General features: G+C 39.5%; 1 protein-coding gene across 7 annotated transcripts in view; it reads left to right on the forward strand.

Annotated features, from left to right (window-relative positions):
* B3GALNT1 (beta-1,3-N-acetylgalactosaminyltransferase 1 (globoside blood group)) overlaps window positions 1-11,133 on the forward strand; it is a 48,526-nt gene extending 37,393 nt beyond the window's left edge. For 4 of the 7 annotated variants that reach the window (XM_049867583.1, XM_049867581.1, XM_049867582.1 and 1 more), the window contains 2 exons: window positions 3,316-3,378; window positions 8,499-11,133. In XM_049867583.1, the coding sequence (XP_049723540.1) occupies window positions 8,536-9,531 (996 nt within the window). In that variant the 5' untranslated portion in view covers window positions 3,316-3,378; window positions 8,499-8,535 and the 3' untranslated portion in view covers window positions 9,532-11,133. Of the gene's footprint in view, window positions 1-3,315; window positions 3,379-6,106; window positions 7,173-8,498 lie in introns of all 7 variants that reach the window. The other 3 variants (XM_049867578.1, XM_049867579.1, XM_049867580.1) reach the window with 3 other exon arrangements.
* Window positions 11,134-27,530: the final 16,397 nt, after the last annotated feature.

Below are 27,530 nucleotides of genomic sequence, written 5' to 3' on the forward strand. Positions count from 1 at the left end.
ATGCTTCTTGTGTCTTTCAGTGTTTTGCCTTTAGAATCCTTCAAAACTGCAGCTCGAGACTTGAATTTTTTCTTCAGCTTAAGAAGTGCTGAGTGTGTTCAGCTTGAGAAGTGCCCGGTGTGTTTTGGTTTTCTAACTGCATGTCTTTGCCCATTTCATTATAATACTTTGTCTTCTTGAGCTGCACTTGGAAATCTTCAGTTTAGCTCTTTTACTTCATCATTTCTTCCATTCACTTCAGCTACTCTGTGTTGAAGAGCAAGTTTCAGAGTCTCTTCTGATATCCATTTTGGTCTTTTCTTTCTTTCCTGTGTTTTTAATGACCTTTTGCTTTCTTCATACATGATGTCCTTGATGTCATCACACAACTTCTCTGGTCTTTGGTCCTTAGTGTTCAGTGGGTCAAATCTATTTTTGAGATGGTCTCTAAATTCAGGTGGGATATACTCAAAGTGATATTTTGGCTGTTGTGTACTTGTTTTAATTTTCTTCAGCTTCAACTTGAACTTACATATGAGTAATTGATGGTCTTTCCTGCAGTCTACCCTGTCCTTGTTCTGACTGATGATATTGAGCTTCTCCATTGTCTCTTCCCACAGATGTAGTCAATTTGATTCCTGTGTATTCCATCCAGTGAGGTCTGTATGCCTTTTATTTTGTTGAAAAAATGTATTTGCACTGAGTAAGTTGCTGGTCTTGGAAAATTCTATAATGAAATCTCCAATGTCGTTTCTGTCACCAAGGCCATATTGTCATACTACAGATCCTCCTTCTTTGTTTCAAACTTTTGAGTTCCAATCACCAGTAATTATCAATGCACCTTGATTGCATGTTTCATCAATTTCAGACTGTAGAAGCGTTTGTAAAAATCTTCAGTTTCATCTTTGACATTAGTGGTTGGTGTATAAATTTGAATAATAGTCATATTTACCTGGTTGCACTTGTAGGCCTATGGGTATTATCCTATCACTGACCGAATTGTACTTCCAAATAGATGCTGAAATGTTCTGTTTGACGATGATTGTGATACCATTCCTTTTCAATTTGTCTTTCCTTGCATAGAAGACCATGTGATTGTCTAAGTCAAAATGACCAATACCAGTCCATTTCAACTCAAAAATGCCTAGAATATCAATCTTTATATGTTCCATTTAATTTTTGAAGCTGTCTAATTTTCCTGGGTTCATACTTTGTACATTTCATGTTCCAATTATTAATAGATGTTTGGAGCTGTTTCTTCTCATTTTGAATAGTTCCACATCAGCAAATGGAGGTCCCGAAAGCTTGACTTCACCCACGTCATTAAGGTCGACTCTACTTTGAGGAGACAAGTCTTCCCCAGTAATATTTTGAATGCCTTCCAACCTGAGGAGCTCATCTGGCACTATATCAGACAATGTTCTGATGCTATTCATAGGTTTTCACTGGCCATTTTTTTCAGAAGTAGATTGCCATGTCCGTCTTCCTAGTCTGTCTTAGTCTGGAAGCTGTAATGAAACCTGTCTACCATGGGTGACCCTGTTGGTTTTTTGAAATACCAGTGGCATAGCTTCCAGCATCACAGCAACACACAAGCCACCGCAACACAAGTTGTAATTTTCTCCCTTTCTTGACAGTGATGTATGACATTATTATTTAAGAAGCAATTCTATTGTGAATAATAAAAATACTAATAGTCTGCTTCCCTGTTGGGCCATTTATAGTTTTCTATTTGTCAAAGTTATAAGGTCGTCTTTCTTTTTTTTTTTTAATATTATTATTTTATTTATTGTACTTTAGACGAAGGGTTACAGAACAAACTAGCTTCTCATTAGACAATTAGTACACATATTGGTTTGTGACATTGGTTACTATCTTAGTTATCTAGTACTACTATAACAGAAATACCACAAGTAGATGGCTTTAACAAAGAGAAATTTATTTTCTCTTAGTCTGGTAGGCTAGAAGTCCAAATTCTAAGTGTCAGCTTCAGGGGAAGGCTTTCACTGTCAGCTCTGGAGGAAGATCCTTCTCATCAATCTTCCCCTGGACTAAGAGCTTCTCCGCACAGGAATCCCAGGTCCAAAGGATGTGTTCTGCTCCCGGCGCTACTTTCTTGGTGGTATGAGGCCCCTCTGTCTCTCCACGTGCTTCTCCCTTTTATATCTCAAAAGTTATATAAAGTTAATATATTTTTAGTCTTTGCAACTGGAGAATCTTTTTTTTTTTGTGGTATTACTTTGGCCAACCCATATAGGGTCACTACGGGTCAGAATCGACCCGACGGCACTGGGTTTGATTTGGTTTGGTTTATTACTTTGGCACCATACAAATGCCCAAGTCTCCATCAACCTTTCTTTTGATGATCAAAACACTGAACAGTAATCATTGCCTGAATTATTTATTTCATGGGAGGTTACAAACTATTTTCCTATTCTGTCTTTCTGTCTACACTTACTAAGTGGCATGTTTCTATAAAGAAGAGCTTTTCCTCTTCAGCTTTAATTATTTGTCTCCCCAGAACCATAGATCATTCTTTAAAGCAGGGGGAAAAAAAAGAAGAAAGCTTGTTCCTCCCCCACCCCCAATAATTTTGAAGTAAAAAGCTGGTGTAATAGCTGCCTTGTTAAAATGCCCTGTTGAAATACATTGGTGGTGTTTTCAGTTGCAGGTATTTTATAATTTGCAATATGGTCTTCTTTTTAAACTATGGGTTAAACAGAAATTGTGTGTGGGTTTTAAGTTTCCAAACAGATTTTTTGTCTTCGAAGTATGTTTTTGTAGTTGATTTATAATTGCATTGTGATCAAAGAATGTAGTTTGTGTGAAATTGAGTTTCTGAAATTTTTGAGACTGCCTGTGAAACTTAATATATGATCCATTTTTTAATAAATGTTTCATGTGGTCTTGAAATGAATATTACCGTTCTATTTATTGGATGAAAGGCACTAAATGTTTCTATGAGATCAGATTATTAATTGTATTATTTGAAACACACTGTTATTTCTTGTCTGCTTGATGTAACAGTTACTTAGAGTGATATGTAAAAATCTCTCATTGGGATAATAGATTGGTCAGTTTACACCCATGCTTTTCAGTTTTTGCTTTATATCTTTTGAGGCTATGTTATTACGGTTATATAGCTTCATGATAAATTATCTTGTTAGATGGTTCCTTTTATTAGTAACAAAATCTCCTTTGTCTCTTTTAAATGCTGCTCATTTAAAATGCCTGATATTAATATTTAACTACAGCAGGCTTCTTTTGATTGGTATTTTCCTGATATGTGTTTTTTCATCTTTTAATTTTTAAACTTTTTGTGTTGCTTTATTTTAGGTGTGTCTTGTAAGCAGTATATGGCATGTTTTTAACTCAGCTTGAGAGTCTGTTTTTTAATAGGTGAGTTTACATTTATATTTATTCTAATTAAAAATACATTTAGATTTATTTCTGCCGACTCTTAGGTTTTCTGCCATGCATTTTCTCTGCCTTTTTTTTTTTTTTAATCCTGTTTTCCTACTTTCTATTGAATTGATAAGTTGCTTTGTTTCCTTTATTCATCTGTCAGTTTGGGAAGGTGTATATTCCATATCTGTTCTTTCAAAGGTCACTGTAAAGGTTAATATATATTCTTAAATGGATTTTTTTACAAAATGTTCAGGCTTATCAGAATCTATTTGTTCCTCCTGAATAGATAATGTTAGCATGTTTTAATTTTCCTCTGAAACATCTCTTTGCAGCAACTATGTTATTTTTATCTACTATTTCAGTTTCTCTTTCTTTTTTTTTTTACCACATGAAAAAATATTGTAGTGGTTTTTTTTTTGTTCTTTCAAAGGCCACTGTAAAGGTTAATATATATTCTTAAATGGATTTTTTTACAAAATGTTCAGGCTTATCAGAATCTATTTGTTCCTCCTGAATAGATAATGTTAGCATGTTTTAATTTTCCTCTGAAACATCTCTTTGCAGCAACTATGTTATTTTTATCTACTATTTCAGTTTCTCTTTCTTTTTTTTTTTACCACATGAAAAAATATTGTAGTGGTGGTGGTATGCTGCTGCTGCTGCTTCTCCTTCTCCTTCTTTGTATTCTTTTACTATTTATACTTACTAGTTTTCACTATCTTTTAATAATCTCTTTGCTTACCTTTGTTTGTTATATTCATCCTGTCCTCTTGAGTTCATTTTTCTTCATACTAAAATATATCTTTTTGTACTTCTTCACAAGGCTCTGTGGACTTTATAAGTCCTAGTATGCTTGAAAATGTCTTTATTTCACTTGAATTGTCTAACCTTCAGCTATGTGTGGGGAACAGAGAATTAAAGAGGGAGGATTCCAGCTGTGTCTTAGTTTCTGTTTCACTCCTTTTAGTGAGCCCTGAGTTCTTTATTGAGGAAAGTGGAGAGTGGTTGGGTGACATAAGACACCAGCTAAAAGAGAACTTTGATACATGTTTTCAGTCTTGAGTACTCACAGTTTTTTAATACCAAGTTCCCTTTTTCCCATGATAAGGCCACAAATTCTCTAAATTTTGTGGCTCAGCAGTATTTTTTTAACTTTTTTTTTCAACATATATTCCTAGTTCTTCCTCTCTTTGACCCCTAGTTCTCTGACCCAAAAGTAAACACTGTTATGTTTCTGATGTATCTTACAGAAATTTTCTATTCAAGGATTGTTTTTGACTGTTGAACATATATTTGGTTAAATTTGAAGGTCTTTCAGAAGAAATAAGTCAACAAGAAGAAGATAAAAAATAGAAATATATTTATGGCTTTGAATTGTACTTTTCTTCAAGTAGTAAGAATTCATCAAGATTATTTCTTTTGGATGATCCCTTTAGACAATATAAATCAATTTAAAGAACATAAACATGATGGAAAGGATGCCAAGGGTAGAACCACAGCTAGTGATAATACTTATATTTATTGAATACTTAAAATAGACCAGATACTCTGCATACATTATCAGTAATTTGTACTGTATTAATATTTTCAGTATATTGATGAGTAAACTGAGACTTCAAGAGATAAATAAGATACCCACCTGCCATGATTAGTAAAGGACAGAGGTGGGGTGTGGACTCTGGTCTCTCCGGTCTCTGTGTTGTAGGTAACCTAAACTCTATTCTGGCCAGTCCTCTGAAGGCCTTTCTGACCTGTTAGACCAGAGAATTCCTCTTCTTTTTCTGCTTCCTTATTTTTTCATGGTTTTTGTTAGCAATAGATATCATAACCATAGTCACATTTTTATATTTAGAAACAATGGCTTGTAGAATTCATATAAGACAACTTTTAAAATAAGATTTGCTGCTTTGAGTTCTTCCTAATATTGAAGAGTAGCAAGGCCTCCATTGCCCATATACAGTTAGAAGTGGCACCCCTTCCTCAGTATACTTTCCTTCTATTCATTGGAAATTTGTGCTCATTTATTAGAATGAGACATAAAATTGCCATCTGACAGAAAATTGTAATAAATGTACAAGTTGCCAGGGGCCAAGATATAAATGATTCCCCCTAGGGTTATGCAATGCCCAGTAGCTAGGTGAGGAGAAAATGTAAAAAGGTGATAATTACTTCTATGATTCTCATTCTAGATCTGTTTCAGGTTTATTCTGTCTCGGGAGCCGCTGTGTATGGCTAATAAGAGGGGAGAGAGGAGGATAAGCATGAAGTAGACAGGCCTACATTTTCTCACTATACTAAGTAGAAATAGTGTATCAAACAAGTCACTGTGTGTTGTATTCCTGCTATTCCCTCTGTCTTGCACTTTGACCATTGTGACAGAAATACTCTTGGCCTCTTTACAAAGTCACAGAATGTAAGTGGAGACAAGCAAGACACCTATATATTAAACAGAATTGGACAGTGTTTGCTAAAACATTCCATTGCATTATGTGACCTAAAATATAGAAAGCATTAGAGATAGGGAAGTTTATTGTGGCCAGAAGTAATCTGGCAGATAAGATATGACTAGATGGGGAGGGTAAGAGATCTTGAGCTCCTATCCTTGTCATAATATTAAGAGGCAGAATAGGTGTGTGTCCAGAGACCCTAAGAGCGACCCAAGGTAGAACCCTTGGTAGACCAGCCTTTCCACACAATGACATTAATTTATATCCTCCAGAGTAAAATCATGCTTGGTAAAGTACAGCGTCAGTGGAAAAGAGGAAGACCCTCAACAAGATGGATTGACATAGTGGCTGCAACAGTGGGCTCAAGCATAACAATGATTTGTAAGGATGGCGCAGGATTAGGCCGTGTTTCGTTCTGTGGTATATAGGGTCACTATGAGTCAGAACCAACTTGACAGCATGTACCAACAACACAGTCAATTCTGGAGCCCTGGTGGCTCAATGGGTAACAGCTCAGCTGCTAACGTAAAGCTCAGCAGTTCAAATCCACCAGCTGCTCCTTGGAAACCCTATGGGGCAGTTCTACTCTGTCCTATATAGGGTCACTGTGAGCCATGATTGACCCAGTGGCAATGGGTTATAGGTTATAGTAAATTCTGGATTCCTGGGACACCCTTCCTCAAGATGATTGTGGGTAAAAGGGCACTTGTCAGAGCCTCCCCAGCCCACTTTCATTGAGTTAATCTTTTTCTTACTCTGAAGTTATTTAGCACATGATATAATCTGTACCACATTATCATGCCGTGTTTACATGTTGTGTTGGGATTTTTTTCTCATCCCATCTCCTATTTCCTTTGGTCCCTGTAGTACCTGGTGTAGTATGTGGATGTAGGAGATACCAGTGAACACTTAGAACATGAATGTTGTCATGGATTGAAATATGTCCCCCCAAAAATGTGTGTATCAACTTGGTTAGGCCATGATTCCCAGTATTGTGTGGTTGTCCTCCATTTTGTGATTGTGATTTTATGTTAAGAGGACCCTTACTCAGGTCACCTCCCTGATCCAAGGTAAAGGGAGTTTCCCTGGGGTGTGGCCTGCTACCACCTTTTATCTCTCAAGAGATGAAAGGGAAGCAAGCAGAGAGTTGGGGACCTCATACCACCAAGAAAGCAGCACCAGGAGCAAAGCACATCCTTTGGACCGCAGGTTCCTGCACTGAGATGCTCCCAGACCAAGGGAAGATGGATGACAAGGACTTTCCTCCAGAGCCAACAAAGACAGAAAGCCTTCCTCTGGAGCTGACACCCTGAATTTGGACTTGTAACCTACTAGACTGTGAGAGAATAAATTTCTCTTTGTTAAAACTATCCACTTGTGATATTTCTGTTATAGCAGCACTAGATGACTAAGACAGATGTCTTAGACTGAGGCCTATGATCATGGTGCTGGGAAAGCCCTGTGGGATCTCAGATTGTAAGCCGACTTCAGCTGTGGGTTTTGGAGCAGAGCTGAGGCCTCGCTGTCACTCAGCCATCTGACCGTATTATGTCACAGAGCTCTGTTTTCTTTTCCTAGCTGGAGGTTCTGTGTAAAAGCAAGTATTCTAGGAGGTTCTATCCAGTGATTCTGATCTCTTGTATGATTTCTGAGCAGATCGGAATGGAAAACTCAATACTAAGGACAGGCCTTCTAATATAAGCACTTGCTCTGGTGGTGCAAACAGTTTGTACTCGACTGCTAACTGAAAGGTTGGCAGTTTTGAAAGGTTGGCAGTTTGAACTCACCCAGTGGTGCCTCAGAAGAAAGTCTTGGCAGTCTGCTTCTGGAAAAATTACAACCAAGAAAATCCCATGAGGTTTGGTTCTACTGTGTAACACATGGGGTCGCCATGAGTTGGAATCAACTTGATGGCAAGGTTTGGATCCAGAGTAACCATTGAGTTCAACCAATGATGTAAAAACAAGGCTGGGATAGGGTTTGATCCAAGTAAAAGCTATTTCACATTCTGAGCATTTATAAACTCATGAGATGCTTATTCTATATTTGTCTCAGATGAATGAGTCTCCACCTTCATCTTATCTCACATCAGCTGGTCACCTTGAATAGTTATAGCTGCAGGGCTTTCCCTACTCTAGATTTGCTAGAATCCTTATCAGATCACACAGCTGAGAAAGACCCTTGCTTGCTGCTGGTATATCTGTCGCATTAAATCCTCTACTTCGTTTTCATGGTGGTAAAGAACAGATGTAGTTTTATGTTTGTTTTTAATTGCAGATTTATCTTTTAATCTACCATTCCCCATTTCTTTCTGTCCCTCTGAGCATCTAGGACAAAAATCTTGTTTCATAATAAACAGTTATTATGTGTTTGTTAACACATATATTCTGTGTATACTAACAAAATAAGTATTAGTTTGCCCAAAATAATCAGGGATATATTTTTAACCTTGGTTTTGCTGTAAAAAGCTAAAGTGCATTTTTGATTGTTGGTATTCATCCACTTATAGCCAAATGAAATTAAGTAGATTCAGGTCAGGATTTGGGGTTTTGCTTTGGAGCATTTGTTCTCCTACTCTCTTACCCCTGAATAGATAATCAGATATCATTTAAAAATATATTTTGAGTGGTGCAATACTAACCAGATCTTTGATAAATCTTCCAGAACCTAAGGCTTGTTTGCTTCTAAGCTGCTGTGGTGGATGGCCCTGGCTCCCTGGACCACCCTTCCAAGTAGGATGTCACTGAGATCCCTCAAATGGAGCCTCCTGCTGCTGTCAATCCTGAGTTTCCTTGTGATGTGGTACCTCAGCCTTCCCCACTACAATGTGATAGAACGTGTAAACTCCATGTACTTCTACGAGTATGAGCCGATTTACAGACAAGACTTTCACTTTACGCTTCGAGAGCGTTCAAACTGCTCTCATCAAAACCCATTTCTTGTCATCCTGGTTACCTCACACCCCTCAGATGTGAAAGCGAGACAGGCCATTAGAGTTACTTGGGGTGAAAAAAAGTCTTGGTGGGGATATGAGGTTCTTACATTTTTTTTATTAGGCCAACAGGCTGAAAAGGAAGACAAAATGTTAGCATTGTCCTTAGAGGATGAACACCTTCTTTATGGTGACATAATACGCCAAGATTTTTTAGACGCATATAACAACCTGACATTGAAAACAATTATGGCATTCAGGTGGGTAACTGAGTTTTGCCCCAATGCCAAGTATATCATGAAGACAGACACTGATATTTTCATCAATACTGGCAATTTAGTGAAGTACCTTTTAAATTTAAATCAGTCAGAAAAATTTTTTACAGGTTATCCTCTAATTGATAATTATTCGTATAGAGGATTTTACCAAAAAGCCCATATCTCATACCAGGAGTATCCTTTCAAGGTGTTTCCTCCCTACTGCAGCGGGCTGGGTTATATAATGTCCAGAGATTTGGTGCCAAGAATTTATGAAATGATGGGTCATGTAAAGCCCATCAAGTTTGAAGATGTTTATGTTGGAATCTGTTTGAATTTATTAAAAGTGGACATTCATATTCCAGAAGATACCAACCTTTTCTTTTTATATAGAATCCATTTGGATGTCTGTCAGCTCAGACGTGTGATTGCAGCCCATGGCTTTTCTTCCAAGGAAATTATCACATTTTGGCAAGTTATGCTAAGAAATACCACATGCCATTATTAATTTTACATTCTACCAAAAGCCTAGAGAAGGGCGAGGTATCTTTGGAAAGTGTGAAAGTTGTATTGTGAAAAAGGGAAAACCCATGGAAACATCTGTGTGCTGGCTTACACTGAACAGACAGACACTCAACAAGAACTCATAGGACAGAAGTTGGAGGGCAATATGTCAGTTGTGACTTATTTTGACAAAAATCAAGTCAGGCCATTTTATGATGACCTTCAGAGGAATTAACATAAAGGAGCAAGAGATTTTTGCTAGTAAAACAAACAATTTAAACATGTCATTCTGTAGATGAGAACATCTTAAAAGGGTCTCACTGAATTATAACTCTTTGATCCATAACAACCAAGCAGTGGGGGGCTCTTTATTGAGCAGTCTAGTCAGTTAAGGGTTTCATGTATATCTTACATAGATTATGGATTAGAAAAACATATAGTTCTGTGTGAAAAACTTAACTAAAGTTATATCGAACAAAATTCCATTTGTTTTTGGTCATTCAGAAGGTACTTCAAGATGTTGCAGTATTTCAGAGCTATCAATTATTATTTTAATGTTACTTAAAATTTTCTGGGGTTTGAATGTTATGGTTGTTTCAGTATGGAATAGTGTTTCAGTACAGAGTAGTGAATCACCCTTCACGTTTGAACTTTTTTTTCCAGTTACTTCACAGATCAGTCTTTTATTGATAGCCCCATCAATGTAAAATCATTATTGAGTATAAGTAACTGTCTTGGACTTTGATAAGTATCTTACTGTGCTAATATAGAAAAGAGTTAAAGAATGAATTTCTAAATTATTATCTTGTTTTTAAAAATATAATCCCCAGTGCTTTTAGATATCGCTTTATCTGTCTCATTTTCCACTTGGAAGTCAGAAATGATACAAAATGTCATGCAGTATGTCTTCTTTTGGAAATAACTTTGAAGGCAAAAAAGAAGAGAGAACCTGTTGGCCACAGTATTATGAAATAGCGTCATATACCAGTATTTGGAACTAGAAAGAGAAGAGTCACGTTATTAATCTATTCCCATGTCTTTTCTCCTTAAAAATAAGTTTGTGAATAAAAGAAAAAAGAAACTACTGCTGCTGTTTTTATTTGTTTCACATCAAGAGGAAAGCTGTAATGTGTGGTCTAAAATCAAACCTGATTTAAATCTCATATGGAAGCACATTCTTAATAGAAGCGGTGATGTATCTTTTTTAGATTTTTATCTTTTTTTATTAGGTGATGTATCTTTTGTTGGGCTACTTTGCCAAGCAAGCTCTTGCTAAAGTAGGTACTCAGTGTAGCATGAGATGCCCAGAGGCCTTCTTCCTGTGGCATTTTCTAAAGCTAGCTGCTTGGCTGCTCAGCACCTGGCAGTGGTAGGAAGCAGACTTAGGTTCAGGCAGTCCTGGGTGAAGCAATCTGAACTGGGAAGGCCATGTACGCCCGAGGGCCGTTCTTGAAAAAACAGTGTACTAGAGCTTTCTGCTTCTAGTAGGTCAAAGAAGAGCGTTCCTAGTCCCCGTATTTCTGGAATTGTGCCATTTACTATTGATATGGAAACAAAGGGTCTTTTTTTCTGGATTACATGTTGGCAAAAGACTAAATAAATCCTTTGGCAGGCAATAAAAACATGAAAGTATGTGTTCAGCTCTTGTAATATTCAAATATTTATAATTTCCCCATAAGAAAGACCTAATTTCAATGAAAATTATTGTAGTGTGTGATTCTGTATAATACGACTATTTCCAGTTCCCAGGGCTCAGATTAATACATTTACAATACCATCAACTAAATGAAATATTCTGTGAAACCGGATCTATGCACTTGTTAATCCCCATTCACGTAGAAGTCATTTCCTTTAAGACACATGGTGGTGGTGATTTTTGTGGTATGATTAGACTTGATTGATTTTACAGAATATAATATTGATGTTTGGGAAGCTAAATCAGAGAAGTTTTAGAGAGAACTTTTAAAACAAAAAATAAATTTCCTTTAAGATAAGACTGGAAAAAAAAAAGTAAAATGTGAATAATTGCCAAATTTCAGAACAATGTTCCTTCTGGAACTAGGGAGTGGTACTGAAAAGATTTCTAAAATATTAAATGGTTATGAAAACATAAAGAGGTTGAATCATTATATGCATATTTTTGTTTTAATTACATGTTTCTTAATAGCCTAAGCTTCCAGGTAGCAAATACTAGTCAACTGGGTTATTAAAATCTTGGCATCTGAGAGTTAGCCAAATAACCAGAAACATTTTTTATGTTAACTCATATGACAGTAAGTCAAAAAGTATTGCTACAAAATCATAGAAACAATTATTAAACGAGAATATCAAAACGTGAAGCTATTGTTTCTCAACATACCTTCCATCTAGGTCTCTACACTTCCGAAGGCAATGTTTCCATCTCTCTAACCCTGTTCTGAAGAGTTCTGTGCTCTCTGATTTACACCATGTCAAAATGGCAGTTTTGGTATCCTAATTCAAAATTGTGTTCCTTTTAAATGTTCTTGGAGCTTTGGAAACAAAAAGAAGTCTTGAAAGGGCAAGATCAGGGCTGTAGGGTGGATAGGGTAAGGTTTCCCAATGAAATTCTCATAGGACAGCATTCCTACCCTCGAAGAATGAGCAGGTGCGTTGTGATGGAAAAAATTCTTTGGCACAACTTTCCTGGCCTCTTACTCCACCAATGCAGTTTTCAGTTTTCTTAATAATAAGAATTATTATTATTATTAATTTCTTCATAATAAGCCCCCATGATCGTCCTGTGCCCTTGAGAAAATCTTATCAAGATTGCCCTTTGGGAATCACAGAAGATAGTCACCATAACCTTCTGAGTGGTCTTCCTTTTCTTGGCTCATCTTTGAGGTCTTCCTGACTTGCCTTAAAATGTTTGATCCATCTAAAAACTTGTTTGATGTGGGGCAGCATTCCCATAAACTTGTTAGAAAGCTTCAGTGATTTGGGAGGATGTCCACTGGAGTTTTGTTAAAATTTTGGTATCAGCCCTGACCTCAAAATCATTTTCTTCCATGACACAAAAAGTATCCTTGTTTTTGAGGGCACCCTAAGTGAGACTAAGGCAAGTGTATTACTGCGAGAACTTGTCTGCAGCCATCCACTGATCACAAAGCCATGTTTAAACATGTTTTGCTTGTAATAAACTCTTGCATGTACCAACTGGAACCCTAGTGGCAATACTTGATTTATTTTTGTATAGCAAAGTTTAATACTGGAGCCTACACCTAGGCAGATTCTCTCCCCGTCTGCCACATCCCCATGGTCTTACACACTCTCTTCCTCATTTACTTTGCTTGCTTGTAAGCATTGAGTTAATGACCCCCAATGTGTAATTTCACCATCTGTCGGTTGTACTGTGATGGCTTGTATGTTGTAACATTGGCAGCTATACCACCAGTATTTCACATACTAGCAGGGTCACCCATGGTGAATAGGTTTCAGCAGAGCCTTCAGACTAAGGCTAGGAAGAAAGGCCTGGCAATCTACTTCTGAAAACTAACCAGTGAAAACCCTATGGATCACAATAGAGTATTGTCCAATATAGTGCTGGAACATGAGCTCTCAGGGTTGGAAGGCGCTCAGAATACACAGTGACTCAACAATGGACTCAAGTATAACAACAGTCATGAAGGTGGCGCAGGACTGGGCAATGTTTTGAGTCAGAGCAGACTCAGTGGCATCTAACAACAGTGTACTAGTTAGCTTTTTCCAGATTGTGCTGCAATAAAAACTGCTAGATCTCAGTGGTTTATGACAACCATGTTTTCACCCACATTGCATATCAGCACTTTCTGACGATTGGCTGTGACCCTGCTTCCTGTGCCTTCTCAAGACCCAGGCTGAAGGTGCAGCTCCTATTGGGAGCATGCTATTCTAGAGGGAAGGAAAAAGGACATGGCAGAAGCTCACAGTGGCATAGACATCTCCTGACCAAAGCAAATCGCCATGGGCATGTCCAGTGTCAGTGGGGTGGGGAAGTATATCCTGTCACAGGAAGTACTGAAGTCACGTGGCATCAGGCAGGGCTGTATAGTCAGTCCTCTTACCCCACAGGGAATGAATAGTTGGGTACAGTAATATGATCTGCCACACCGAGTGTGTGGAAGGGAAAAAGGAGCTCAGGGTTCTCTAGTTCTGAAATGGCTCAAGTGGATCAGTTTTCCTGGCTGACTTGAAACTGGTGGTTTGGACTTTGAGCTCTTCGCTGAGGGCCGCCACTTAACCCTCATTAATCTTTCCACGGCTCTACCATAAATGGTCTTGGCATTATCCTGTTCCCATCGGCTTCCCAGATGCAGAACAGCCAGAGCTGAGATATTAATAGCAACAAAGCATTTCTGAACATGTGGTTGGGGAAAAAGCCCTTTTCTCTTGGGGTGTGTGGTAGGCAGTTGTTACAGGATGGAGAGAAAAAGAGCACTAGGAAGAGGGTCTGCCTTGAGGAATAACAAAACAAAACCCAGTGCCATTGAGTTGATTCCGACTCATAGCGACCCCTATAGGACAGAACAGAACTGCCCCATAGAGTTTCCAACGAGCGCCTGGCGGATTTGAACTGCCGACACTTTGGCTAGCAGCCATAGAACTTAACCACTACATTACCAAGGTTTCCCCTGGAGGAATAAAAAAATATATATTATTATTATTTTTATAGGAAGGGTGAAAATGGGAAACATGGCAAGCCCATCATGTTTCTTTGGGGTTCTTAACATCCTTTAATCCACTGTGAATTAGTCTCCTTTATATTAAGCCAACCCTGGATTTTTGTGTGAGCCAGCTCTCATAGGGCTTTCCTTCACGCTCTTCATCAGCTCCCTGATGATCCTGCATGTGGTTAATATGGGTCCAAACCTTCAAGGAATCCATCAAAATAGATGGCATATGTTGATGGGGGTGTGGATAGCATACTGAAGCAAGCATGGGAAACAGGCCCTGAAAACTGGGAGACAATTAGGGTGATGACTCAGTCCCTAGACAGGATTTGTGCCTGAGGGAAGTGCCAACTCCTGGGTCTCAAGGGACATGAGAAGGGATCAGTAAGGATGGGTGTGATGACCCTGTAGTCAAGGTGAGTTACAGAAAGGCATAAAACCTGCACTTGGATAGCCTGAGTACTGGGTGTAGTCAACATAGCCAGGAGTAGTGACTTGCAGATTAAGCTGAGAGAGACCTTAGAAGTCGTCTCTCCCATGGTTTCGAGGCTGTTGTGTGACAGGGGATGGACCAATGGGAGTTACGTACAGTTTTCAACATTCCAAAACCTGAGTGGAATTCAAACATTTACCTGAGGTAAGGTTGCCCAAGCTAAAGAGAATGTTTCTATTGGCAAGACTTTAACCCAGGCAATAGTGCTGGTTGTTTATGCTAACAGAACTTTCGACTGGTTTTGATTAATAAAATGGAGAAACTAAATGATAGTAAGTGCAGAGTCATGGGTAATGGTTTATTGAGGAGAGAGGACAGTAGAAGGGATCTTTACCAAGAAAAGGGCTGGGAACTTCCGTTCTTTGATATAAAGGCAATTAGATCCAACGGAGTCGTGTATTTTGTCCAAGGCACTGTCAAGCCAAGCCCAGCCAGCCCCATATCTTCTTCCTCTGCAACTCCCTTTCTGTTAGTTGCAGAAATTACCAGAAGGAATCACCCCTGACTCAGTGATGAGAGGAACTTCAAGGTGCCAGGCTACCATTTCCAAAGGATTGGAGGAAAAGTATGGCACCAAGACATCTTGAAGAAGTCACGGGGCAGACCAGTGGGCAACAGAGAACTGAGCCTGGGCAGTGACTACCGCACAGGTGCTGCCCCTAGCAGTAGGCTCCCTGTATTAGACACTCCCATAGCCAGGCCCCAGAAGGAGAGCATTGGGATTTCTGATGAGGTTATACAAAGCTTGCTGCAGGTGCACTTCAAAATAAAAATGTTTGTCATTACAGACAGCCAGAACACATGCTTGTGGAAACGCTGTGGGCTGTGCAGGAGGCAGGATGTAGAGTCCAGGATTCTGGAAGGGGACAAGAGCCAAGAACAGTGAGACAGCTCCAAATAGGAGTTGAGCCTTTGTGCCACAGGTCTCCACTTGTTGCATACAATATCTATGAAAAGGTATTAACTAGGAGAAAAGAACACAATAAAGTGACTATTGCAACCCTCAAACCACCTATAACAAGGAATATATTTATTTGTCACTTCAGACCCCAATAACAGAAAACAAATTCTCATGTTCTTAGCTTTAGGATACCCTAAGCCAGGCTGCTTAGGTTTAAATCAAGCCTTCTCTAATTACTAGCTCTGGGACCTACCAGTGTGTTTGTCTTAGTTACCTAGTGCTGCCATAACAGAAATGCCACAAGTGGATGGCTTTAACAAAGAGAAACTTTTCTCACGGTCTAGTAGGTTATAAGTCCAAATACAGGGTGTCAGCTCTAGGGGAAGCCTTTCTCTCTGTTGGCTCTGGAGGAAGGTCCTTGTCTTCAATCTTCCCCTGGTTGAGGAGCTTTTCAGGGGCAGGGACCCAGTGCCCAAAGGACATGCTCTGCTCCTGGTGCTGCTTTCTTGGTGGTACGAGGTCCCCAACTCTCTGCTTGCTTCCCTTTCCTTTTATCTCTTGAAACTCCATGGAAACTCCCTTTGCCTTGGATCAAGAAGGTGACCTGAGTAAGGGTGGTATTACAATCTCACCCTAACCCTCTTAACATAAAATTACAATTACGAAATGGAGGACAATCACACAATACAGGGAATCGTGGCCTAACCAAGTTGATGCACACATTTTTGGGGGAACGTAATTCAATCCATGACAGTGTTACTGCAAATTACTTTTTTGTGCCTTGTTTTCTTTATATACAAAAAAGAGGAAAACTACACACTTCAGGGTTGTGGGCACATAGTAAACGCTATGTAACTTGTTGTTATTATTTTTTTGTTTAAAAACTGGATTTGGACTTCAAAAATAGCATTTTAGAATTTGTCACAGAATACTTAAACCTGGGGAGGCACTGATGGTTCAGTGGTAGAATTCTAATCTTCCATGAGGGAGACCCAGGTTCAATGTCTAGCAGTGCACCTGAAGCACAGCCACTACCCATCTATCAGTGGTGGTTTGTGTGTTGTTATGATGCCGAACAGGTTTCAGTGGAGCTTCCAGACTAAGATGGACTAGGAATAAAGGACTAGTGATTTGCTTCTGAAAATCAGCCAATAAAAATCCTGTGGATCTTAATGATCTGATCCACAATGGATCACAGGGATGTTGCAGGACCAAGCAATGTTTCATTCCATTGTGCATGGGGTCACCAGGAGTAATAGCAGCTAACAAGAACAACCTAAACTTTGTGCTATTTAGAGGAGTCATTTAAGGCATTTTGCTACTGCCCCTCAGCAGTAAGCTGAAGTTCTTAGGTCCTCATGTCTCTGTCTCTTGCCCACAAACGTCACCAGCAACCCTGCCTAAGCTTAATACAGATGCAACTATACTGGGATTCTAGACTTGATCTCCATCATCTCTATCTGAAGCTCTTCTGCCTCCTCTGCCACTTCCCTACTTCCCACTGCCGAAGTCTGAAACTGTATCTGGGAGTAGAGGCATGGAGGGAAGGGAAGGAGGGCAAGATAAGACATCTTCCGACCTCTGTGGAATGATCTCTGTCAGTCTAGAGGTAGTGGAGTAGGATTCAGGTCAGCTGTGGATATTTTTTTCTCTCTGGCATCTGCAAGGTGATAAATGGCCTTTCCCCTTCCTGGATGAAGCTGCAAGGCCCCCAAGAAGGACTCCTGAGGTACAGAAGTTGTGCTTTTTAGTCTGTAGCCCCCAGTTCTCCGGGTGGCTGTTAGTTCCAGGGTGAGGAATCCCTTCTTTCATGACCAATGAGAACCCTAACTCAATTCCACTGACTTCCCTTCCCCTCGGTGCAGGGAAGCTTCTATGCAGCAGGAATTGCCCAGGTGAGGAAAGACTGCATCCTGGGGGATGGCCCTGAACATCAGACCTAGCAGTCATGTATCCTGGGAGAGTGAAGTTCTGAAGTCAAATGGTGAAAAGACATGGCCATTATGACCATGACAAAACCAGAACATGGGAAGAGGAAGAGGACTATATCGGATTAATGTATCTAGTCTTAAAGGTGAAAGGTCCTTCCATACACTGCAAACGGAGTTATAAAGTGTTAGGTGTTTCTTGAAGACAATTTGGCAGTTTGCCTTTCCAATATTCATACTCTTTGCCAAAGATATTCTACTGCTAGAATTGAAAAGTCTTCCAAAGTTCAACATTAAGAGAACATCGATTATATTTCACTGTTGTCATAAGTTTGAATATAATACAGCCACCAAGAATAATGCTTATAAAGAGTTTTTTGTGTAAGCCTAAATTTATGTGAGATAAAAAGCTTGACATGTCGTGTGTGTGTGTGACGTGATCTGAATTGTGTGTGCCCAGATATCTCCAAATCCTCCAGCCTTCCTTCTTCTTCCATATTGAAATAGAATAGTTTAGATGTAATATCCTGTAATATTACATTACTTATTTAGTATCCTGTAATAAATCCACATGCCATCCCTGAAATCTCTGAACATCCTAGGATAGAGAAGTGGCTTACAATTCTTATGAGTCAGTCCATGCCACTTTCTGGCTGTGACCCTTGACTGTGCCACCTCTCCCCATAATACTTCTCCTCATGGGGGATGCCAGCCCACTTCTTTTTTTTCCCTCACAAAGGTTCACTAACACAAGCTTGCTGTGAATTTTACGGTTTCACTTAAGGTTTGAGAGTAGTGAGATGTAATTACTTATTACCCAGGGAGGTTAAGATCTTCAAATTCAACATATGATGTCAGTGCTCCCAGAAACTCAGCAGTCATTTCTCGTGGTAGTGGTCTCCAAAGATGTTACTAGGTGCCATAGAGTCAATCTGACTCATAGCAACCCTGTGTACAACAGAACAAAACACTGTCCTGTCCTGCACCATCCTCACAATGTTTGCTATGTTTGAGCCCATTTTTGCAGCCGTTGTGTCAATCCATCTCATGGAAAGTCTTCCTCTTTTTTGCTGACCCTCTGCCTTACCAAGCATGATGCCCTTCTCCAGAGATTGGTCCCTCCTGATAATATGTTCAAAGTATATGAGATGAAGTCTCACCATCCTCGCTTCTAAGAAGCATTTTGGCTACTTCCAAGACAGATTTGTTCGTTCTTCTGGCAGTCCATGGTATATTCAATATTCTTCACCAACACCATAGTTCAAAGGCATCAATTCTTTTTTGGTCTTCTTATTCATTGTCCAGCTGTTACAGGCATATGTGGTGATTATAGATACAACTGGACCAGTAAGCAACATCATGATAAACGGAAAAAATATTGAAGTTGTCAAGGATTTTATTTTACTTGGATCAACAATCACTGCCCATAGAAGCAACAGTCAAGAAATCAAACAATGTATTGCATTGGGCAAATCTGCTGCAAAAGACCTCTTTAATGTGTTAAAAAGCAAAGATGTCTCCAAAGATAGGCCCCTAATAAACATATTTTTGTCACCTTCCATGTAGCTTTCTCCCACATTGACTCTGGGCAAGCCCCTTGTAACCAATTAAATATGACAGAAGATACTTTGTATGAATTGCCAGGGCAAAGGAGTCTTGCAACTTACCCCTTTTGGAATGCATGCTTCATCTTCCCTGACCACTGAATTGGGAGGAAGACCAACTAGCCATGTGGAGAGTCCCTGTGAAGAGAGAGAGATGCCTGGCCAGCCCCCATGTTCCTGTCCAGACAGCCGAGGCACCAGACATGGAACATCTTGGATGTCCAGCCAAGTTGAGCCTTTAGACGATTCCAGCCAGAAATGGCATGAGACCCCAATTGAGAACCCCCCAGCTGATCCCCATCAACCCACAGAACCATATCAAATAACACATTTTGTTTTAAGCACCAAGGTTTGGGGTGGTTTGTTATAATTTGAAACATTTCTAATCACAGGAAGGAGTCCCTGGGTGGTACAAACAGTTAACATGCTCTACGGCTAACAGAAAGTTTGGAGATTTAAGGCCAGCCAGAGGTACCTCAGAAGAAAGACCTGATGATCTACTTCCAAAAAATCAGCCATCGAAAACCCCTATGGAGCACAGTTCTACTCTGACACACAGGATATTGCCATGGGTCTGAGCAACTGGTTTTAATCACAGGAACTTTCCCATCAACTATGACCCTCCCTATGCCTCAGGCCAAGCTTTAACCTCACATCCTTTACCCCTGCTTTAAGTTATCAATAAATAATTTCCAAAATGTCTTTCAATTTAGCCTTCCTTATGTTTTAGTCTTGCCTTTCAGGCCATGTGGGAGGCAGGGGTAGAGATTAGTGCTACCCACATTTACCCCTCAAAGAATGCCATTAAAGACATTTTCCCTGATAAAAAGAAATCAACTTTCCCAAAGATAAATTATGCCATTCTCTTAAAAGGTTGCAGTAGCTGCAGTGCCAGTTTTAAATGTCACTTTTCCCTCTTCTTGGTATTTATGTAGAAACTGTACAGAAACAAAGCAGGATGGAAAGATACTCTTGACTTTTTCCTAGTTTTAAAATACCTTTTATTACTTCATTCTCAACAATGAGCATAACTTACCTTTATAACATCAACTTTTTTAAAAGATAGATTAACAAATGTAGGTAAAGGTAGAAAGCAGGGCCAGAAAATGGCATGGAGGAAAGGCTGGTGGGAACAGCGTCAAATGCTGTGTTTGCTGCTGAGCCAACAGCCCTCCCTGCACACCATCACCACTCTCCCCCTGCAGTTAGAGGCTGCCTCCCACCACAGAGGCCACAGATGCTAAGCAGTCTTTCTCGGCCTTGCTTGCTGCTAAGGCTTTGTCACTTGAATCCCAGCCACTGGGACCCCAGAAGATGTCTGCTGGTGGACTTCTGGGAGTGTTCCTCTCTAATAAGGAAAGACAAAGGAGAAGGGCCCATTTCTTTGGCCAGATATTGTTGTGTCTACAATGCTGGGATCTGCAGCAACCATGCTGATCCCATGAAGAGGCCAGATTAAAGGCCAGGGCAGTGGGCTGAGGTGGTGACAAGAAAGATGAAGAAAGCCTGGTCCTTGGTGACACCATTGAACCACAGAGCTAACCTTGGGACCACATGCTTCTTAGAGTCTGTATGTGAGGGAACTACTGATTTTGAATCCAATAGTTTGTTACAGCTGAGGGCATGCCAACTGTAGGGACATAAGGAGCAAATTTTCCGCTCCATGGGGGTTTGTGCCAATGCAAGTGGGCAAATGGGAAGAGACAAGTCAGCCCAGTTTCACCTGGAGCAGAGAGAAAACAGCTGGTTCATGACCCTGGAGCTCTGAGGATCTGAGATAGATCCTGCTGGAGAGTGGAACCCCAGTTTCAATGAGCAGCCCGCACTGACACACTAAAGAATGGAGGAAACAGGAAATTCCTCTTCTCTCATTCGCTCCTCTATGAGTTCGAATCGACTCAGTGGCATGGGTTTTTGGTTTTCTACTCGCTCCTCTACCAGCATTTGCCTTCTGCTTAAGGGAACCAGGGCCTGTAGTTCTATCTGCTGGAGCAGAGAGGAGCTCAAGACCAAGGAGTGTAGCCCTGAAAAGTTTGCACATCTCTCACCAACTAAGCCATAACTCTATGGAACCAAGTCTTAACTTTTGGGCAACAAAAGCTTGCTTGCTTTTTACTGTATGACATCAAACAAACAAACCAAACTCATTGCTGTTGAGTTGATTCCAACTCATAGTGACCCTATAGGACAGAGTAGAATTGCCCCATAGAGTTTCCAGAAATGGCTGGTGGATTCGAGCTGCTGACCTTTTTGTTAGCAACTGAGCTCTTAACCACTGTGCCACCAGGACCTTGAATATTATCACAGAAGCTTTATTTTATGAACTTGCCACAAGGTTGATTTAGGGCCTGGTAACAATGTTCACTATGCCCTCTTCATAAATGTGAAGCTGGAAAATCTCTGGCTTTAGGCAAATTCACAATGAAAGGATTAGTTACTGCTCTGGACTCCCAATTAGTTCTTCTCTCCCATGAAGCTGTTGTGATTGCTTCACTCAAAATGAAATTTCTCGGGAGGCGGGCCATGATGGAGGAATAGACCGACAATTCTGTCAAGCCCTCTTACAAGAAAGACCAGAAAAAAGAAGTGAAATGAGTATATTTATGACAAGCTACAAGCTCTGAACATCAAAGGCAAGGTTAGAAAACAAACTGAGGAGCAGGGAGTGGAAGAGACCGTTCAGAAGCAGAGAGGACTTACCGGACCTGAATCGCTGGGAGCCCACAGCACCATTCCCAGGAGCTGCTCTGGTGGGCTGATACTAGCATTTGGCCACAGTTTCCTCAGGGAGAAGCAGCCAGCCACACAGCCTACTCATACCTCCGGAACCAGAGAAGAATGGTGCTCTTGGCAAAAGTTAAGTACTTGCATATATTTTACCATGCACCCCCAGCCCCCAAGCTGGCTTCAGCAGCTGTTGATTTCCCTGGGCCTGAGATAGGCCCTGTTGAGCACCTTGAGCTATCCTCCAGGCCCTGGAGAAGGAATAAATTCACAATTGGGGGAAAAGATAATTTGCCACCTCCACTAACCGGGGGAGCTCAGGACAGAAGCGGCTCCTGTCCAGGCATAAATGGTCCATGGACCTTGAGTACCTTTCCCCTCTGCATGGACCTGTGTGGGCCTATTTCAGAAGAATGGGCCCTTGTTGGCAGACTACAACTGTTTCAGCTGTGCGGTAGAGAGGTGGGTGTTTGATGTTCGACACAGCTTTGCCTACTAAACAGAGTCCTCAGCTACCCATATCAGTGGCCTAAGGACTGGTGGCTCCACTCAGGTCACCCAGCCACCCATGACAAGGGTCCAAGGATAACTGGAACCTTCCAGTCCTTAAAACCAAAAACATTGGGTACCCATGGACCATGTGCAGAACTCACCCACCTGTACACACTAGGGAACAGGGACACGGTTTCCTCAGAGACAATCGGGGGATGATTCTCAGCCCCCTGCCTTGTTCAGAGTGTGACCCCCTGCTGCAACCAGACACTGGTACCTACTGCAGTCACTCCTGCCCCTCTAAGACTGTAGGACAGAGCCTGTACCACACACTTCATGACCAACAACCTGGACACCTGAGCTGAATTCATACAAGAAAACTGAATGGACTTCTAGACCAATATACCTGATAACAGCTCTAGCCATCTGGGGACAGGACATCAGAGCTCCAAAGGTGAAAATAACCAAGCTAGCTCACTCAAGCAACCCATTTGTGCATATCAAAACAAAACAAAGCAAGAAGCAAAGATACAGTAAGCAAACATAAAATAAACTAATACAATACCTTATAGATGGCTCAGAGACAACAGTCAATATCAAATCACGTAAAGAAACAGACCATGATCGCCTCAACAAGCTCTCAAAACAAAGAATCAAGGGATCTTCTAGATGAAGGTGCCTTCCTGGAATTACCAGAGGCAGAATACAAAAGATTAATGTACAGAATCCTTCAATACATACGGAAGGAAATCAGGCAATATGCAGAACAAGCCAAGGAACACAGAGATAAAGCAGTTGAAGAAATTCAAAAGGTTATTCAGGAACATAATGAAAAATGTAATAAGCTTGAAAAATCCACAGAGAGACAGCAATCAGAAATTTGGAAGATTAACAATAAAATTACAGAAGTAGACAACTCAATAGAAAGTCAAAGGAGAAGAATTGAGCAGAATTTGTGAACTTGAGGATAAAGCACTTGACACCACCATATTTGAAGAAAAATCAGATAAAAAGATTTTAAACAATGAAGAAACCTTAAGAATCATGTGGGACTCTATCAAGAGAAATAGCCTGTGAGTGATTGGAATTCCAGAACAGGGAGGGATAACAGAAAATGCAGAGAGGATTGTTGAAGATTTGTTGGCAGAAAACTTCCCTGATATCGTGAAAATGAGGAGATACTTATCCAAGATGCTCATCGAATGCCACATAAGGTTGATTTTAAAAGAAAGTCACCAAGACATACTATAATCAAACTTGCTAAAACCAAAGATAAAGAGAGAATTTTAAGAGCAGGTAGGGATAAATGAAGAGTCACCTAAAAAGGAGAGTCCATAAGAATAAGCTTGGACTACACGGCAGAAACCATGCAGGCAAGAATGCAATGGGATGACATATAAAAAATTGAAGGAAAAAAGCTGCCAGCCAAGAATCATATATCCAGCAAAACTGTCTCTCTAATATGAAGGTGAAATTAGGATATTTCCAGATAAACAGAAGTTTAGGGAATTCATAAAAACCAAACCAAAACTACAAGAACTACTACAGGGAGTTCTTGGGTTAGAAAATCAGTAATATCAGGTATCAACCCAAGACTAGAACACTGGCCAGAGCAATCAGATGTCAACCAAAACACAGAAATCACAAAAATAAATCAAGATTAAAAAAAACACTCAAAACAGCATTTTATTATGTAAACAGTGATGTTATTATATAAGACAACATTAAAACAATAAAGAGGGACTAAGAAATGTAGTCATAGATCTTTCATATGGAGAGGAAGACAAAGCAATACAAAGAAATAAAAGCTAGGTTTAAATTTAGAAAAATAGGGGTAAATAATAAGGTAACCACAACGGAGACAAACTATCCTACACATCAAAATAAAATACAAGAAAACAATAGAGACTCAGCAGAAACAAAATCAACAACAAAGAATATGAGGAAAAGACAATATATACACATAATCTACTCAGCACAAAAAATTAAGTGGGAAAAAGAAACTCACCAACACACAAAAAAGACATCAAAATAATAGCACTAAATTCATACCTATCCATAATTACGCTGAATGTAAATAGACTAAATGCATCAATGAAGAGACAGAGAGTGGCAGGATGGATTAAAAAACACGATCCATCTATATGTTGCCTACAGGAGACACACCTTAGAAACACAAACAAACTAAAACTCAAAGGATGGAAAAAATATATCAAGCAAACAACAATCAAAAAAGAGCAGGAGTGGCAATATTAATTTCTGACAAAATAGACTTTCAAGTTAAATCCATCATAAAGGATAAGGAAGGACACTATATAATGATTAAAGGGACAATATACCAGGAGGATATAACCACATTAAATATTTATGCACCCAATGACAGGGCTGCAAGATACATAAAGCAATCTCTGTCAGCATTGAAAAGTGAGATAGATAGCTCCACAATAGTAGGAGACTTCAACACACCACTTTCAATGAAGGACAGGACATCCAGAAAGAAGCTCAACTCAATAAAGACACGGAAGATCTAAATGCCACAATCAACCAACTTGATCTCATAGACATACAGAACACTCCACCCAACAGTGGCCAAGTATACTTTCTTTTCTAGTGCACATGGAACATTCTCTAAAACAGACCAAATATTAGGTCATAAACTAAGCCTTAGCAGAATCCAAAAGAATGAAATATTACAAACCATCTTCTCTGACCATAAGGCCATAAAAGTAGAAATCAATAACAGAAAAGCAGGGAAAAGAAATCAAACACTTGGAAACTGAACAATGCCCTGCTCAAAAAAGGCTGGATTATAGAAGACATTAATAACGGAACAAAGAAATTCAGAGAATCCAATGAGAATGAAAATGCTTCCTATCAGAACATTTGGGACACAGCCAAAGCAGTGCTCAGAGGTCAATTTGTATCAATAAATGCACACATACAAAAAGAAGAAAGGGCCAAAATCAAAGAATTATCCCTACAACTTGAACGGATAGAAAGAGAGCAACCAAAGAAACCCTCAGGCACCAGAAGAAAACAAATAATAAAAATTACAGCAGAATTAGAAATAGAAAACAGAAAAACAATTGAAAGAATTAACAAGACCAAAAGCTGGTGCTTTGAAAAAATCACCAAAATTGATAAACCATTGGCCAAAATGAGAAAAGAAAAACAGGAGAGGAAGCAAGTAACCCAAATAAGAAATGATATGGATGATATTACAACATCCAACTGAAATTAAAAGAATCATATCAGATTACTATGAGAAATTGTACTCTAACAAATTTGAAAGGCTAGAAGAAATAGATGAATTCCTAGAAACTCACTACCTACCAAAACTAACACAAACAGAGGTAGAACAACTAAATAAATCCATAACAGAAGAGATTGAAAAAGGTAATCAAAAAACTATGAACAACAAAAAGCCCTGGTGGGGCTGGCTTCACTGCAGAATTCTACCAAACTTTCAGAGAAGAGTTAACACCACTACTACTAAAGGTATTTCAGAGTATAGAAAAGGACGGAATACTCCCAAACTCATTCTATGAAGCCACCATATCCCTGATACCAAAACTAGGTAAAGACACCACAAAAAAAGAAAATTACAGACCTATATCTGTCATGAGCTTAGATGCAAAAATCCTCAACAAAATTCTAACCAATAGAACTCAACAACATATCAAAAAAATAATTTAACATGACCAAGTGGGATTCATACCAGGTATGCAGGGATTGTTCAACATTAGAAAAACAATTAATGTAATCCATTATATAAATAAAACAAAAGACAAGAATCACATGACTTTATCAATTGATGCAGAAAAGGCATTTGACAAAGTTCAACATCCATTCCTGATAAAAAACTCTCAGCAAAATAGGAATAGAAGGAACATTCCTCAACATAATAAAGGGCGTTTATACAAAGCGAATAGCCAGCATCATCCTAAATGGAGAGAGCCCGGAAGCATTCCCCTTGAGATCGGGAACCAGACAAGGATTCCCTTTATGACCACTCTTATTCAACATTGTGCTGGAGGACCTAGCCAGAGCAATTAGGCTAGATAAAGAAAAAAAGGGCATCCAGATTGGTAAAAAAGGAAGAAGTAAAAGTATCTCTATCTGCAGTTGACATGATCTTATACACAGAAAACCTGAAGGAATCCTCAAGAAAACTACTGAAACTAATAGAAGAGTTCAGCAGAGCATCGGAATACAAGATAAACATACAAAAATCAGTTGCATTCCTCTACACCAACAAAAAGGACATCAAAGAGGAAATCACCAATGAATACCATTTACAGCAGCCCCCAAGAAGATAAAATACTTATGAATAAATCTAACCAGAGATGTAAAAGACTTATACGAAGAAAACTACAAAACGCTTCTGCAAGAAACCAAAGGAGACCTGCAGAAGTGGAAAAACATACCTTGCTCGTGGATAGGAGGACTTGACATGGGAAAGATGTCTAGTCTACCAAAAGTGATCTGTAGATTTAATGTGATTCCAATCCAGATTCCAATGACTTTTTCTAATGAGATGGAGAAACAAATCAACAACTTCATATGGAAGGGAAAGAGGCCCCAGATAAATAAGGCATTACCGAAAAAGAAGAACAAAGTGGAAGGCCTTACTTTACCTGATTTTAGAACCTATTATACCGCCACAGTAGTCAAAACAGCGTAGTACTGGTACAACAACAGTTACATGGACCAATGGAACAGAATTGAGAATCCAGACATAAATCCATCCACATCTGAGCAGTTGATATTTGACAATGGGGAAAGGACAGTCCTTTTAACAAATGGTGCTGGCATAACTGGATATCCATCTGCAAAAAAATGAAACAAGACCCATACCTCGCACCATGCACAAAAACAAACTCAAAATGGATCAAAGATCTAAATATAAAATCTAAAACGATGAAGATCATGGAAGGAAAAATAGGGACAATGGTAGGAGTGCTAATACATGGCATCAACAGTATTCAAAACATTACTAACAATGCAGAAGAAAAACTGGATAACTGGGAGCTCCTAAAAATCAAACACCTATGCTCATCCAAAGACTTCACCAAAAGAGTAAAAAGATTACCTACAAACTGGGAAAAAGGTTTTAGCTATGGCATTTCCGATCAGTGCCTGATCTCTAAAATCTACATGATACTGCAAAAACTCAACTACAAAAAGACAAATA

This window comes from Elephas maximus, chromosome 23 (assembly GCF_024166365.1).
Source record: "Elephas maximus indicus isolate mEleMax1 chromosome 23, mEleMax1 primary haplotype, whole genome shotgun sequence".
NCBI lineage: Eukaryota > Metazoa > Chordata > Mammalia > Proboscidea > Elephantidae > Elephas > Elephas maximus.